This window comes from Zophobas morio, unplaced genomic scaffold (assembly GCF_036711695.1).
Source record: "Zophobas morio isolate AGI-343-1 ecotype UQ-CSIRO unplaced genomic scaffold, CSIRO_AGI_Zmor_V1 ptg000008l, whole genome shotgun sequence".
Classification (NCBI taxonomy): domain Eukaryota; kingdom Metazoa; phylum Arthropoda; class Insecta; order Coleoptera; family Tenebrionidae; genus Zophobas; species Zophobas morio.
The window spans coordinates 12118200-12135583 of NW_026972113.1; the positions used below are offsets into that span (position 1 = coordinate 12118200).

Genomic DNA, 17384 nt, shown 5'->3' on the forward strand with positions numbered 1-17384 from the left:
AATTGAAGATTTTTTCAACTTCTCCATTTTTCAATTTTACAATTTGTTGATTTTGCAATGTAACCACTTCAATGTTTCAATTTTATATTTTCCGCACGTTATCAATGTTTTATTTTGTGATGTTTTATTTTTTGAATTTAATTTTTCAGTTTTTTGATTTTTTAATTTCTCAATGTTTCGAATCTCAATGTCCATTTTTCAATTTAACAAATTTTAGATTTAGTTTAGACTGAATTTATTGCCCAATAGTACAAAAAGTTGGCTGACAGAGTATATGACTTTTAGTTCATCAAACATGAAAGTTTTTCTCGAGGGTTTTAAAACTAGACTATTTTGGGCCAAGTTTTTCGACATAACCTCTAATATGTAACAGTTTAGCTACAGAAATGGAATTTTCATACAAGTATGAAAATGGGGGCTAATTCGCGCATACTAAAGAGAGGCAAATGCGTCTCTTCCTAGTCAAATCTGGCGAGTAATGTGTGAATATCACAAAATGGTGCTTTTTGATCCATTTTGTGAACATAACCTCACATTTAGGGGGGGTTATTTTTTTACAAGCTTTGATGGAAATTCACCAATAAGCCGTCCGAAAAAAGTATGAAGGGTGCCTCATAGTGACAAATTTAACAAATTCGGGCCAAATATTTCGACATAACCTCAACGTTTAGCTACAGAAATGGAATTTTCAAAGGGGGCTAATTCGGGCATAAAAAAGATGAAATTACGTCTCTTCCTAGTCAAATCTGGCGACTAATGTGTGAATATCACAAAATGGGGCTTTTTGATCCATTTTGTGGACATAACCTCACATTTAAGGGGGGTAGTGACGAAAAACCATTTGGTTAGAAGTGTTGACAGTCAAACAATTCGACGTTATATTTTTTATTAAAAATCAAGTGTATATTACAGTCGGGGAGTTTAAAATACTAACACAAAAACAACTAAAATATGACAGTTTGGGTTTTTCTTTAAATATTTATGTACATTACCAGTTGAAAATTTACTTACTTACACTCTAAAAAAATTTCTCCTTCACAAAGTCGGTAACGCAATTGTATGAAAGAACTTCTTCTTTCATTTGTCTCAAATGCGTGAGGTAAGTTTTGTGGACTTTACTTTTGGTGTTTTTGTAACGGAATGCTGGTATTTTATCCAAAATATAGTGCAACCAGAGGACGTTGGTGTATGGTTCAAAATGTTGCCACTCGTTTCTGTCAAAACCAAAAATCAGCAAATGCTTGTAAACTAGTCGTAAGACACTTACCCGTTACTTTTCTGCATCAACCTGTATATTTCAAACTGGTAGTCCCCTTTAGCTACAAAGAGGTCACTATCCAAACTTAAGTCATTAAAAATAACCACCTCATCAAATTCGATTCTTGAAAGGGTGAAATCAATGATCGCAATCTCCACCCCCGCCGTCTCCACTTCGATTTCGCACCCATCTAAGCGAAACCTCAACGTTTTGCTTTTATCGACGGTCGTTAGCAAAACGTTCCCCCAGTGGAGATCGCGATGTTCGAAGTGAAGCTCACTTTCGGCGACAGCCAAGGCACATGCAGTCTACAACGAAAATACAAAAATAAAATTGGTGTCACTTCCTACCAAACCAAGCCAACTCACTTGTTTGAACATGGCGTAAGCTTGCAACGCGTTGTTGAAAACGAAGCTCTCCAAATCACGGCCTCCGTTCGCCAGTTCGAGAACTATATACAGCTGGTCTGAAGAGAACATCTGGGGGCTGTCGTTCTCTGACCCTTTCGTTTCGTCGTAGAGCTGCCACAGGTCCACCAACCTGTCCGGGTAATTTCCCTGTGTGCACCGGACCTTCTGGACCTCGGAGAAACACGTTGTTGAGTTTTTCTTGTTACTCCTCAGGTTGCTCAGTTCCATTGCAATGACGATTTCTGAAAGTATTTCCTCGAATTTTTTCTGCCGTTCTCCGTTAACGATCAGGTCGCCCTCGATCGGGATGATTTTCATAACGGACGTGCCGCCGTCGGCGTTGCGGTAGAGGAAGACCTCCCCGTAGACGCCCTCGCCGATCTTGTGGCAGTTCTGAAGGGCGCTGAAAAATCGAAGAAAAAATGTTGCATGAATGTGCGGCTGCATTGTGACGCGTGGCCCCATCTACACGACAATAGCGCAAAATTGGCAAACATCCTGGTGTTTTCGCTTGTACAAATAAATATCCGACGAACGTGGAAAAATATTTGCATAAAACCTCGCTAGCAAACAAAGACGCTAATAACAAATCTAATAATAAACAAAATAAACACACCGATAACAGAGCTCAAGTGGATCAAAGTAAAAATTTTCAACCTCGGTGTGATAACCTCAGTTTCGCCATTAAAAAGATTTGCAATTAAGCACATTACAAAGGTGTTTGTTGATTTAAACGACGATAATTCGTGACACGTATGACCTTGTAAAATAACCACGATCGAACGCAATGAATCACCTCAATATAGAAAAAAAAATGCGCATTTTATTGTTTCATTGTTAACGAACCAAGAGTGCAAAGTTCGCATTTTTTTGTCAAGTGATAAAAGTACGACAATAAATGTTATTGTCGATTGTGGTCGTAAAAATAACGAATGTGGTACGTTCCGATGCTAAATTTAACCGGAAGTAGGTTCTTTATATAAACGCGGAACCGAGAAATCCTTGGCACGGAATTTTTATTTAATTTTGTACGTTACAAATATTTTAAATTTGAAGCGGATGCGATAGAGCTGATTTAATTTGTTTTTATTTTCACTTTTTCGTTAAACAGAAATTAGTTTACAAGGCAACACAGTTGTGAGCGTTAAAATGCCAAAGTTGTTTTATAGGCAAATTTCGTGTTACTGTATTTAAAGATTTATTCCTAGAAAGTGGTACTTTTCCACAAATCTTACGATAAAATATATCGAATGTGTACTAATTCGGAGTGACGTAATAACCACAAGTTTGACGTAAAATGGTTAAATTGTACCAAGTTTCTTTTCACTTTTAAATCTAGATTACGGTTTTTTGTTCTCAGCAAGGCTTTCAGAATCGAAACAATCACTGCAAGGTAAGAATTTTAAAATTTGCAAAGCTGAAGAATTTCGAAAATCGGAATTTTGCGAGATTGAGAAAAAAAAAGGTGAGTACTTCTAGTAAATGTTCTTAAAATTAGTTTTTCAAAGACGCAACACTTTCTATTCTTTGGTTTTTCAAAGATTTTTAGCCGCTCTGTTAATTTTTCAATTTTACATTTGTCAACTTTTCGGTTTTTAAATTTTATGTTTTCTGCACGTTATCAATTTTTTATTTTGTGATGTTTTATTTTTTGAATTTAATCTTTCAGTTTTTTGATTTCTTAATTCTCGAATTTTGAGTTTGCCAAAGTTTAGATTTGTTTATTTTTCAATTTTTTCATTTCGCAATTTTTGTAATTTTCAATTTTACAAATTTTAGATTTAGTTTAGATTGAATTTATTGCACAATAGTGCAAATGGTTAGCTGACAGTGTATGCTGATGACCATTTTTTTTCAGTATTACAACTTTTACATTTTTGTTATTTTTTCAATTTAACATTTTTTTTATTTTTCCCTTAATTTCATTAAATTCCCTAATTTTTTTATTTCTCAATTATTCGAATTTTCAATTTGACAATTTTAGACCTGATAATTTTTCAATTTTACAAGTTTTTGACTGTAAAATTGAAGATTTTTGACAAAAATTCAAGTATTTCAACGCTTTGAATTTTAAATTTGACAAATTTTAGAATTAGGTTTTTGGATTTAGATAGAATTTATGGCATAATTTTCTGATTTCTCAATTTTTTGAATTTTCCATTGGACAAATTTTAGATTTAGATAGAATTTATTGCCCAATAGTACAAAAGGTTTTTCGATTTTACAGTTTTTTGATTTTCAATGTTTCGAATCTCAATTAGACAAATTTTCGATTTAGGTTAATTTAATGCACAATAATACACACTCGACTAACCTGAAATTTTTCAAATTTTTGGCTTTTCAGTTTTACAATTTTTTAAATTTCACCACTTACTACATTGATTGTTCAGTTAGAATTTAAAATTTTTCAATTGTAGGAAGTCATTTCAATATTTCGATTTTTCAATTTTCAACTCCTCATTTTTCAATTTCGTTTTAACAATGTCGGCATTTTTACCAATTTTTGGACTTCTCAATTATCCGATTTTTCTTTTTTCAATTTTTTGACTTCTCAATTTTTGAATTTTCAATTTGATAAATTTTAGATTTAGATAGAATTTATTGCACAATAGTATAAAAGGTTAGCCTGACGGCGTTTAATGATAAAAACTCGACTAACCTGATTTGTAAATTTTCAAACTTTTTGGTTTTTTACAATATTTACATTTTTGTTCATTTTTCAATTTCACCATTTCTACAATTTTGAATTTTTCGAGTTGTAATTTTTGAATTTTACAATTTTTTCCCTTATTTTAAAATTTTCAATTTCTTTATTTTTCAATGTAACGATTTCAATATTTCGATTTTACAATTTCTGCATTTTTTTGATTTTTCAATTTTTCTTTTCCTCAGTTTTTCAATTTTACAACTTTACACTTTCTGATTTGTCAGTTAGAATTTAAAATTTATCAATTCAACAGTTCAATTTCTGCATTTTTTTCAACTTTTCGATTTTTCAATGTAACAACTTCGATGTTTAGATTTTATAATTTCTGTACATAAATTTTTTATTTCTCAATTTTTGAGGTTTTCAAGTTTACAACTTTACATTTTTCAAAATTTTCAATTTTTCGGTTTTTCGATTTTTCAATTTTACGATTTTTGCATTTTTCAATATTTCGATTTTATAATTTTTCTATTTCTCAATTATGGGATATTTCAAATTTTCCAGTTTCACGATTTTTGTCTTTTTTTAAATATCGATTTTTCAATTTTCAGACACTTCGATTTTTTTTTAGTTTTCTAGTTGTTGGATTTTTAATTTTTCTATTGGATTTTACAATTTTTCAACTTCTCAATTATCCATTTTTTCGATTTTCGGTAGGATTTAAAAATTTATTATTTTTCAATGTTTTGATTTTTCATTTTTCTTATTCAGTTTACATTTTTCCAAATTTTGAAAATCTGAATATACAAAAATTAAAAAGTCAATATTCTGATTTTTTCAATTTTTCGATTTTTTTCAATTTTAGATTTTTCAGTGATCCGATTTTATAATTTTTTGTTTAAATTTTTGACAGAAACTAAAAAATGAAAAAAAAAAACACAAGTTGAAAAATGTAAAAATTTTAAATTGGAGTTTGAACAATCCAACAAAAAAAAACTGAAATATCCAAATATTGAAAAATTCAAAAGTCAAAAAAATTAAAACTTTATATCTGAAAACTGGAAAAATTGAAAGATTGAGACGCTGAAATAGAAATTGAAAATGAAAAAAAAAAAACCGAAAATTTTTTTAAACTGAAGAAAGGAAAAATTCAGGAAAATCTAAGACCTGAACAAACAAAAATTAAAAAATCAAAAAAGTCACAAGTTGAAAAATGCAAAAATTGAAATTGAAGATTCGTAAGACTGTAAATCGAAACATTAAAAAACCCTTAAAATTTAAAGATTCAAAAATTGAAAAATGTAAAAATAGCAAAAAAAATTGAAAAATCGGAATAAATGAAAATTAAAAAACCAAAAAAGTCAAAAGTTGAAATAAATGAAGAAGTTTAAAGAACCTTAAATTCGAACAAGTGAAAAACCTAAAATTGAAGAAATGAAAAATTAAAAAATCGAATAATTCAAAACTTGAAAAATCAAAAAATTGAAACTTCGAAAATTGAAGAAATAAAAAATTAGAACATCAAAAATTCAAAAAAATTCTAAAATCCGAATAAACGAAAATTAAAAAATCAAATAAGTCAAAAGTTGAGAAGTGGAAAGGTCAAAAAATTGAAAAAATGAAAAATTAGCACATCTAAAATTCAAAGGTTGAAAAATGAAAAAACTGAGGAAAATCTAAAACCTGAATAAACAGAAATTAAAAAATCAAGAGTCAAAAGTTAAAAATGAAAAAATTGAGAAATTTTAACCTGAAATCTCTGAAAATGGAAGAAATGAAAAATTAATAAATCGAAAAATTCCAAACTTGAAAAATTCAAACTTGAAACTTCGAAATTTAAAGATTTTCAAAAAAAAACTGGAAAAAATGAAACTGAGAATCCGAAAAATTGTAAACGCAATAAGTAAAGAAATAAAAAGCCTACAATCGAAAAAAATATAAATTTAAATCCTAAAACTCGGAAAATAGAAGAAACAAGAAAAATCTGAACATTGAAGACATGAAAAAGTACAAAAAGAAAAAACTGATAACTTAAAAACTCGAAAACTTGAAAAATTGAAGAAACAAAAATTAGAACAAAGTCAAAATAAAATTTAAATTGAAGATTTGAAAGATTGTAAATCGAAAAATTAAAGCACCAAAAAATTTAAAGATTGAAAAATGTATAAATACAAAAAAAAAAAAACAAAAATATTAAGAATTTATATCTGAAAGTTCGAAAAATTGAATAAATGAAAAATTCAACATTAATTCAAAGGGCGAAAAATCGGAAAATCGAGAAATTTTAACCCGAAATCTCTAAAAATTGAAAATCCTCATTATTATTATTATTATCTAACAATAGAAAAAAAAAAAAAAACTCGGAAAATTGAAGAAACAAAAAATTGAAAGTTCGAAAAATGAAAAATTTGAAGATTAAAGAAATAAAAATGTCAAAAGTTGAAAAATGAAAACATTGAAATTGAAGATTCTTAAGATCGTTAATCGAAAAATTAAAGAACCAAAAAATAAAAAAAATGACAAATTTAATTTCAAATCTGAAAACTCGAAAAATCGAAGAAACGCAACAAGGGAAGTTCGAAAAATTGAAGAAATGAAAAATTAAAAAATTCAAAGCATGAAAAATCGAAAAATTAAAAAACCAAAAAATTTAAAGATTCAAAAATTGAAATATGTAATACAAAAAAAATGTTAAAATACAATAAATGAAATATTTAAATCTGAAAATTTGAAAAATCGAAGAAACGAAAAATGGGAAGTATCGAAAAATTGAAGAAATGAAAAATTCAATAATTCAAATAATGAAAAATCGGAAAATCGAGAAATTTTAACCCCAAATCTCTAAAAATTGAAGAAATGAAAAAGTAAAAAATATAAATCTGAACTCTTGAAAAATTGAAGAAACAAAAAACTGAAAGATCGAAAAAATGAGAAATTTGGAGATTGAGGAAATCAAAAATTAGAACATCGAAAAAGTCAAAAGAAAATTTAAATTGAAGATTCGAAAGATTGTAAATCGAAAAATTAAAGCACCAAAAAATTTAAAGATTGAAAAATGTATAAATTCAAAAAAAAACAAGAATATTAAGAATTTATATCTGAAAGTTCGAAAAATTGAATAAATGAAAAATTCAACATTAATTCAAAGGGCGAAAAATCGGAAAATCGAGAAATTTTAACCCGAAATCTCTAAAAATTGAAGAGATGAAAATTGAAAATCCTCATTATTAGTATTATTATTATTATTGTTATCTAACAATAGAAAAAACTAAAACTCGGAAAATTGAAGAAACAAAAAATTGAAAGATCGAAAAAATGAAAAATTTGAAGATTCGTAAGATCGTTAATCGAAAAATTAAAGAACCAAAAAATAGAAAAAAAATGACAAATTTAATTTTAAATCTGAAAACGCGAAAAATCGAAGAAACGAAAAAAGGGAAGTTCGAGAAATTGAAGAAATGAAAAATTAAAAGATTCAAAAATTGAAAAATGTAATACAAAAAAAATGTTAAAATACAAAAAAATTAAATATTTAAATCTGCAAATTCGAAAAATTGAAGAAACGGAAAAGTAAAAAATCATAAAATTCAAAACTTAAAAAACCGAAAAATTGAAACTTGAATATACTCATTATTATTTTTACTATTATTATTATCTAACAATAGAAAAATAAAAATTTTAAACTGAAAACTCGGAAAATTGAAGAAACCACAGAAAGAACTGATAAGCTGAAAAATCGAAAAATTTAAATCTGAAATCTTGAAAAATTGAAACAAAAAACTGAAAGATCGACGAAATGAAAAATTTGAAGATTGAAGAAATAAAAAAATTCAAAACATTCAAAAGAAATTCTAAAATCTGAAAATGTTCAATTTTTTCTTTCTTAAATTTTTTTTTGCAATTTTTCTAGTTTTTAAATATCAATCATTTCAAGTATGTAGTAATGATTGTTAAAATTTTTCACTTTTTCAATTTTACGATTTTAGAATTTTTTCAACTTCTCGTTTTTACAACTTTCCAATTTTTTAATTTTCCAATTTTTCATTTCTTTTGTTTCTTGAATTTTTATGACCTGCAATTTTTCGAGTTTTTATTTTATTTTTTCAATTTATAGATTTTGCAATTTCTCTATTGAAATTGAATACATATTAAAAATTTAAAAAATCGGAAAATCGGATAATTGGAAATTCAAAAATCGCAAAATTGAAGAATTTAATTCGGTCTTTTCAAGGACCTTTAGTTAAATTTCTAGTATAAAAAAAATCTGTAGCCCCAAATATACGACCAGTTCTTGGAAAGTTCCAGCACAACATCTTCGACATTTGATAGTTGGCCACGACACGTACGTCAAAACAGCTGACATAAACGTCATGACCAACCAAAGCAGAAATAAAAAAAAACACCCGATATAAATCCCCAAAATTCTTAATTTCCTCAAGGTGTTGGCTAGTTTTAAGAAATCCCAAACTTTCGTCGAGCTCCAACGCTAAATCCGTTCACACTAACCGTTATCCTTACGTTAGATTCCTCGTAAACGTCATAAAATTTCCCACGTTTTTTATAACTATGATGTTTACCTCCCGGAAACCCCGTCACCCACTTACGTCACTCCCCTAACCTCAAACCCCAATTGCGCAACTTCTCCCAACCCACCCCCAACACTCACCTCGTAGGATAGCATTCCTCGAACCCCAAAATCTCCCGTTGTCCGCATCTCCGTAGCACCAGTTCCTTCGCAGTAACCTCGAAATGATCTCCTTCGACAATCGCCTTCCTCGCATTCAACGAAAGCTTCCGCAGGCTCTGAACGCTCCCAGCCAAGTCTTCGACGAAGTCACCTTCTTCTTGTTGTTGCACATAACCTACGGTTTCGAACTTCGTAATGCACATGCAATCGCTTTCGATTCGACGCAACGTATTCGCAACGTAAAACATACAAAGACTAGTGTCCACGGTGATGTTACACGCACAATTGAACCAAAACAAAACGCGGAAAACAATAAAAATACGAGCTCGTCGCGTAGGAGGACGCCGTCGATTTCGCCGCGTACTTTTTCCACAAAATGGAGAAAGCTGGTGACGACGTTGGTTACGAGGGGTCACGTGCGGGAGAGGCGAGCGGCGATTGGACGGAGTGGGGAGGACGGGTCATAGAGCTAGAAACGCGGATGACGGGTGATGAGTCAGGGGGAAACGGATAAGAGATAAGGCGATAGGGTGAAGGTTGATGGGTGACTCAGTGGTTGCAACATGGTTTAAAATAGGATTTGGATTTAGAATGTGGGCGGAGACGACGGAAGAACGGCTGTGGAAAGGGTGCTTTGGGTGGTGGTTAACGTTTGTTATGTCTGTGGTGACAATGAGGTTAGGGTTTTAGTCGGAAGAAAAATGGTTGAAGGTTATCACAAAAACCCGACGTTTCGATTTTACAAGTTCAGCATTTTTTAAATTTTTTCATTTTTCAAAATATGAGTTTCTTAATTCCCTAATTTTTGGAATTTTTAATTTGGCAATTTTCAGATTGTTGATTTTTCAGTTAGAAATTTAAAATTTTTCATTTCTTAATTCAACGATTTTAATTTTTCGTTTTTTTGACTTTTAGGTTTTTCAATTTTTGATGTTTCAATTTGTCCATTCTTCAAAGTTTTCGTTTCGGGTTTTTATTTTCTTCATTTTTACAATCTTTCGGTTTTTTAATGTTCTGATTTTGTTTTTTTTCTAAAAATTGAAATATAGAAAAATAGAAAAATTTGAAAACTGAAGAAATGAAAAATTACATCAAAAATTCAAAAGTTCAAAAATCAAAATTAGAAGAAAATATAAAATCTGAATAAACAAAAATTAAAAAAGTCAAAAGTCAAAAGTTGTAAAAAAGTCAATATTCTGATTTTTTCAATTTTTCGATTTTTTTCAATTTTAGATTTTTCAGTGATCCGATTTTATAATTTTTTGTTTTAATTTTTGACAGAAACTAAAAAATGCAAAAATTAACAAGTTGAAAAATGTAAAAATTTTGAATTGGAAGTTCGAATAATCCAACACAAAAAACTGAAATATCCAAATATTGAAAAATTCAAAAGTTGAAAAAAATTAAAACTTTACATCTGAAAACTGGAAAAATTGAAATGAAAAAATTCAGAACTTGAGAATTAAAAAAAAACCGAAAAATTGTTTAAACTGAAGAAAGGAAAAATTGAGGAAGATCTAAAACCTGAACAAACAAAAATTAAAAAATCAAAAGTCAAAAGTTGAAAAATGCAAAAATTGAAATTGAAGATTCGTAAGGCTGTAAATCGAAAAATTAAAAAACCCTTAAAATTTAAAGATTCAAAAATTGAAAAATCGGAATAAATGAAGATTAAAAAATCAAAAAAGCCAAAAGTTGAAATAAATGAAGAAATTTAAAGAACCTTAAATTCGAAAAAGTGAAAAATCTAGAAATTGAAGAATTGAAAAATTAAAAAATCGAATAACTCAAAACTTGAAAAATCGAAAAATTGAAACTTCGAAAATTGAAGAAACAAAGAACTCAAAGATCGAAAAATATGAAAAATTTGAAGATTGAAGAAATAAAAAATTAGAACATCAAAAATTCAAAAAACTTCTAAAATCTGAATAAACGAAAATTAAAAAATTAAATAAGTTGAGAAGTGGATAGGTCAAAAAATTGAAAAAATGAAAAATTAGAACATCAAAAATTCAAAGGGTGAAAAATAAAAAAATTGAGGAAAATTTAAACCTGAATAAACAGAAATTAAAAAATCAAAAAAGTCAAAAGTTAAAAAATGAAAAAATTGAGAAATTTTAACCTGAAATCTCTGAAAATGGAAGAAACAAAAAACTAAAATATCGAAAAAGTGAAAAATCTAAAAACTGTAGAAATGAAAAATTAATAAATCGAAAAATTCAAACTTGAAACTTCGAAATTTAAAGATTCTCAAAAAAAAACTGGAAAAAATTAAATTGAGAATCCGAAAAATTGTAAACGCAATAATTAAAGAAGTAAAAAGCTTACAATTATTGAAAAAAATAAAAATTTTAATCCGAAAACTCGGAAAATGGAAGAAACAAGAAAAATCTGAAGATTGAAGAAATGAAAAACTACAAAATCAAAAAACTGATAACTTAAAAAATCGAAAATTTGAAAAATATAAATCTGAACTCTTGAAAAATTGAAGAAACAAAAAACTGAAAGATCGAAAAAATGAGAAATTTGGAGGTTGAAGAAATCAAAAATTAGAACATCGAAAAAGTCAAAAGAAAATTTGAATTGAAGATTCGAAAGATTGTAAATCGAAAAATTAAAGCACCAAAAAATTTAAAGATTTAAAAATGTATAAATACAAAAAAAAAAAAATATTAAGAATTTATATCTGAAAGTTCGAAAAATTGAATAAATGAAAAATTCAACATTAATTCAAAGGACGAAAAATCGGAAAATCGAGAAATTTTAAAAATCGAAGAAATGAAAATTGAAACTCCTCATTATTATTATTATTATTATCTAACAATAGAAAAAAATAAAACTCGGAAAATTGAAGAAACAAAAAATTGAAAGTTCGAAAAAATGAAAAAATTGAAATTGAAGATTCGTAAGATCGTTAATCGAAAAATTAAAGAACCAAAAAATAGAAAAAATGACAAATTTAATTTTAAATCTGAAAACTCGAAAAATCGAAGAAACGCAAAAAGGGAAGTTCGAGAAATTGAAGAAATGAAAAATTAAAAAATTCAAAGCATGAAAAATCGAAAAATAAAAAAATTTAAAGATTCAAAAATTGAAAAATGTAATACAAAAAAAAAAATGTTAAAATACAAAAAAATGAAATATTTAAATCTGAAAATTCGAAAAATTGAAGAAATGAAAAATGGAAAGATCGAAAAATTGAAGAATTGAAATATTCAATTCAAAAGATGAAAAATTGAACAATTGAGAAATTTTAACCTGAAATCTCTATAAATTTAAGAATCAAAAAACTCAAAAATTAAAAAAGTGAAAAATCTAAAAATTGAAGAAATTAAAAATAAAAAAAATCCAAATATTCAAAACTTGAAAAATCGAGAAATGGTAAATTGAATGTATAAACGGAAATTTAAATCTGAAAACTTGGAAAATTGAAGAAACAAGAGAAATGAAAAACTACAAAATCGAAAAAGTGAAAAATTTAAACCCGAAATCTTGAAAAATCTGAAAATTTTCAATTTTTCTTTATTTAAATTTTTGATTTGTAAGTTTTCTGGTTTTCATTTCAAATATGTAATAATTGTTAAATTTTTCACTTTTTCAATTTTACGATTTTAGAATTTTTCTATTCTTCATTTACTGGACTTTTTTAATTTTACGACTTTTTGATTTTTTATTATTTTCAATTTTTCATTTCTTTAAATTGGCGATTTGCAATTTTTCATTTCGGTTTTTATATTCTTTATTTTTGCAATTAAAATTGTTTCAATTTTTCGTTTCAGTTTTCGATTTTACAACTCTTGAAAAATAGAAAAAAAAAAAAACGACAAATTTAAATCTGAAAACTCGAAAAATTGAAGAAACGAAAAATGGAAAGTTCGAAAAATTGAAGAAATGAAAAATTAAAAAATTCAAAAGATGAAAAATCGAACAATTGGGACATTTTAACCTGAAATCTCTATAAATTTAAGAATCAAAAAACTCAAATATTAAAAAAGTGAAAAATCTAAAATCGAAGAAATTAAAAATAAAAAAAATCCAAATATTCAAAACTTGAAAAATCGAGAACTTGTAAATTAAAGATCCTCAAAAATCTGAAGAAACTAAAATTAAAAAATCAACCAGTTTTAAAGTTGAAAATTGGAAAAAATGAAATTGAAAATCCGAAAAATTGTAAACGGAAATTTAAATCTGAAAACTTGGAAAATTGAAGAAACAATAGAAATGAAAAACTACAAAATCGAAAAAATGAAAAATTTAAACCCGAAATCTTGAAAAATCTGAAAATTTTCAATTTTTCTGTTCTTAAATTTTTGATTTACAAGTTTTCTGGTTTTCATTTCAAATATGTAATAATTGTTAAATTTTTCACTTTTTCAATTTTTTTTACGATTTTAGAATTTTTCCATTCTTCAATTACTGGATTTTTTAATTTTACGACTTTTCGATTTTTCATTATTTAAAATTTTTTGATTCTTCAATTTTTCATTTCTTTGAATTGGCGATTTGCAATTTTTTCATTTCGATTTTTATATTCTTTATTTTTGCAATTAAAATTTTTTTATTTTCTTTAATTTTACAATTTTTCATATTTCAATTTTTATTTTTTTTCAGTTTTTCGATTTTCCAACTCTTGAAAAATAGAAAAAAAAACACAAATTTAAATCTGAAAAGTCGAAAAATTGAAGAAACGAAAAATGGAAGAAATGAAAAATTAAAAAATTCAAAAGATTAGAAATCGAACAATTGGGACATTTTAACCTGAAATGTCTATAAATTTAAGAATAAAAAACTCAAATATTAAAAAAGTTAAAAATCTAAAAATTGAAGAAATTAAAAATAAAAAAAATCCAAATATTCAAAACTTGAAAAATCGAGAAATTGTAAATTGAAGATCCTCAAAAATCTGAAGAAACTAAAATTAAAAAATCAGACAGTTTTAAAGTTGAAAATTGGAAAAAATGAAACTGAAAATCCGAAAAATTATAAACGGAAATTTAATCTCGGAAAATTGAAGAAACAAGAGAAATGAAAAACTACAAAATCGAAAAACTGAAAATTTTAAACTTGAAATCTTGAAAAACCTGAAAATTTTCAATTTTTCTTTTCTTAAATTTTTGATTTGGAATTTTAGAATTTTTCCATTCTTCAATTACTGGATTTTTTTTAATTTTACGACTTTTCGATTTATTATTTTAAATTTTTTGGTTCTTCAATTTTCAATTCTTTAAATTTGTGATTTGCAATTTTTCATTTCGGTTTTTATATTCTTTATTTTTACAATTAAAATTGTTTCAATCTTTCGTTTCAGTTTTTTATTTTCTTTAATTTTACAATTTTTCATTTTTCAAATTTTCGATTTTTCAATGTTCTAATTTTATAATTTGCCTTTTTTTCAATGCGACATTTTTCAATTTTTGGGTTTTCCAATGTTTCGATTCGATTCGTTTTTTCTTCTTTCCAATTTTTTTATTCATTAGTTATAAGTTTCTCGATTTTTAGTTTTAATATTTTTATAAAATAGAAAAATTGAGAAACTTCAAAATCGAAAAATGAAATATGTATTGTAAAATCGAAAAATGAAAATTGCAAAATTGGAAGTCTAGAAATTGAAATATTGAGAAAATTAAAATTGAAAGAACGAAAACTTATGAACCCGAAAACATTGAAACATTGCAACATTGTAAAACCGAAAATTCAAAAATCAAATACGAAAAAATATAAAAATGAAGAATTAAAATCAAGAACTTGAAAAATTGAGGGAACAAAAAATGAAAAAATTAAAAATTATAAAATTTGGAAATCGAGAAATTTAAAAAACTAAAGACTGAAAACTCAGCACGGATTCATAGACCACAAGTACAGGAGTATCTTATTTCATTGAATTAAAAAAAAAATATTAAACCTACTAAAACCGCGCCAAATTCAAATTCCCTTGCGAATACGTCACCTAAACCCTACTCACTCAAATGGCTCCTGGCGTAGCTCTCCAACAGCGACCTCCCAATCGACTTCCTTCCCACGGGAACAATCTGCGACTTCCGCGAACTATCCAAATTCAATTTCTCTTTAAACATACACTTGAAGCAGACACAATCTGAAACCCAAGTTGATTAAAGAACAACCCACAAAAACCCATACCTTCAGGGCACCCCACATTGACGTCAACCAACACCGAACTCCTGCGAAGCAACGAAAGCGACCTCCGATAGGACTTCCCCGGCTTCAATTTCAACGACTTCGTCGGTTTTTTAAACTGCGTTGGTTTGATTGGGTCTTCCGAAGATTCAATAATATCTGACAGATCTAAATGGGGCTCGAGAATAGAACACTGGGGTGGTTTGGTGGATGGGGGCGTATTTGTGTAAGAGTGGTCGTGATGTACAACCTCGACTGACTTATTTAAATCCGTTAGCGGTTTTTTATTGAAACCTAAAGTAATGTCGCTAAGGATGACGATTTTAGAGTCACTTTTGCTTGAAAGGGTCGAGGTTGAAGGCCTCGGGGGCGAAATTAAAAAGTCCAGACTTCGATTGTTGTGAGAATTCGAGTTCGTTTCCGGTTTAATTTCACCCTTATTGTCGTCAGTTTGGTCTTTTAGGTAGTAACTCTGCATGAACTTGTCAAAGTCGTCCAGATCTACCGTTATCACACTATTTTTCTTTGGGAGACAGATTTCCTTGTCTTTCAGTTCTTCTATTTGTACTCTACTACTCGACGAGCTAAAGTCGAACGACTCCGAGTGACTATACGACATTTCTTTTTCCGACAAAATGTCGTCCGTGACGTCAACACACTTTTTCATCTTCGACTTTCTACTATTGGCAGCCTGCGTTTTCTTTGCGGCGACGGAAGCCGTAGGTCGCCGACTCGTCACGAACGACTGACGTTTCTCCCTCGTTCTCAGTCCTTTTCTCCTCACACTTTTTCTCTTAAAGTCGACTTTAGTAAACCGGGTTGATCGACGTCTGGTGCGACTTTTCGCTTCTTTGGGTGAATTTATCGAGGGTTTAGGCAACCGTTGTCTTCGTTTAGTGTAATCATGGTTGTAACTAACGAACGAGTTGTGGCACTCCTGGGAGTACTCACCGGAGTTTGACTGTTCCTCTGGGGTGAACCCCCTCAAGACATTGTCCCGACTATAATCTAAAACGGTCTGCGAAAATTCGTCTGAAAGCTCCTTACCAGTCCTCTGTTCGTCACAAGTGAAGCCCTGAAAGTCCGCTGGACCCTCTTTTTCCGGAATACAATTCTCCACACAAACTTTTACTTCGCACTTTAGTTTCCAATCTTTGTCTTTCGGACTGTCCAATGGTAGTTTGCGGGGACGCCCTCGGGGTCGTTTAACTTTAACCCCTTGCCCCTCCAACGGAAAATTCTTGTCCCATTTCCGGATTTGGTCGAACGATTTTTCAATTAATTCGGACGAACTGGATGAGTCCGATTTGGCTACGGGTGACACCGGGTTGGATACGCTTTTTGGGTTGCTCACGATCGGCGAAATGCAGTCTTCCACGATTTTCGACCGCCGGGTGTTCACGTAAGGGGTGCTGGAGTGCACGAACGCCCGCTCCCTAAACGTGTCACTAAAAATGGGGTCCTGGTTGTTGTTCATGACTTGGTCTTCGGTGATCCTCGGGAGCTTAATGTAACTGAGAGTGGAGAAGTTGTGTTTGCTTTCTTTCTCGATTGACAGACTCTTGGTGACAGGTTTATCCAAAGTTGAGCTTTTTTCACTATTTTCGTTACTATTAGCCTCCTCGGTGCTCTTTTTGCGCCTGCGCGTCATTATAGAGCTCCGGTAACTCCTACTGGTGCTTTTCGATAAGTTGGATTTAAGACTACTACACACTAAAACATTCTTCCTGACTGGTTTATCCACAGTTGAGCTTTCTTCACTATCCACTTCGGTGACCAAAGCGGTGGTTTTTTTGCGCCTGCGGGTCATTATAGGGCTCCGGTACGTCACTGAGGTGTCGCTATTCGACGAATTGAATTTGAGAATATTACACACTATTTTTACTTCATTGTAAACTTTTCCTTTGACAAGTCTATCAAACGTGTCGTTCGTTTCCACCTTGAGCGAGTCGTCGGTGAGCTGAGTGGGGCCCTGTGGAGGCAACTCCTTCAGTTCGATTTTGGCTTTCTTCCGACTCTTGAATCTCTTGGTCAAATTTTCCACGAACAAAGCGTTGACTGCGTCGACGGAGTTCACACTCGTGTTCATTCGGACTCGGGTCTTTTTCATGTACGTTTTCATCGGTTGATGTGATGGCATTTTGAAGATTTTACAATTTTACCTAAAAACAAATTCTTGAATTATTTTTTTTTGACAGCCACGCTCACCAATGCTGCCAATCGTGTCTAGGGACTTTGGTTATGCGC

General features: G+C 29.3%; 1 protein-coding gene across 1 annotated transcript; it reads right to left on the reverse strand.

Annotated features, from left to right (window-relative positions):
- Positions 1 to 869: 869 nt before the first annotated feature.
- Positions 870 to 17357, reverse strand: LOC135125356 (uncharacterized). The gene is made up of 6 exons (XM_064050878.1): positions 15141 to 17357; positions 14965 to 15096; positions 8982 to 9177; positions 1627 to 2071; positions 1268 to 1566; positions 870 to 1214 (listed from the first exon to the last, which is right to left on the reverse strand). The coding sequence occupies exons 1-6, from the start codon at positions 17275 to 17277 to the stop codon at positions 1019 to 1021; spliced, it is 3405 nt and encodes a 1134-aa protein (XP_063906948.1). The 5' UTR covers positions 17278 to 17357; the 3' UTR covers positions 870 to 1018.
- Between the last annotated feature and the right edge of the window lie 27 nt (positions 17358 to 17384).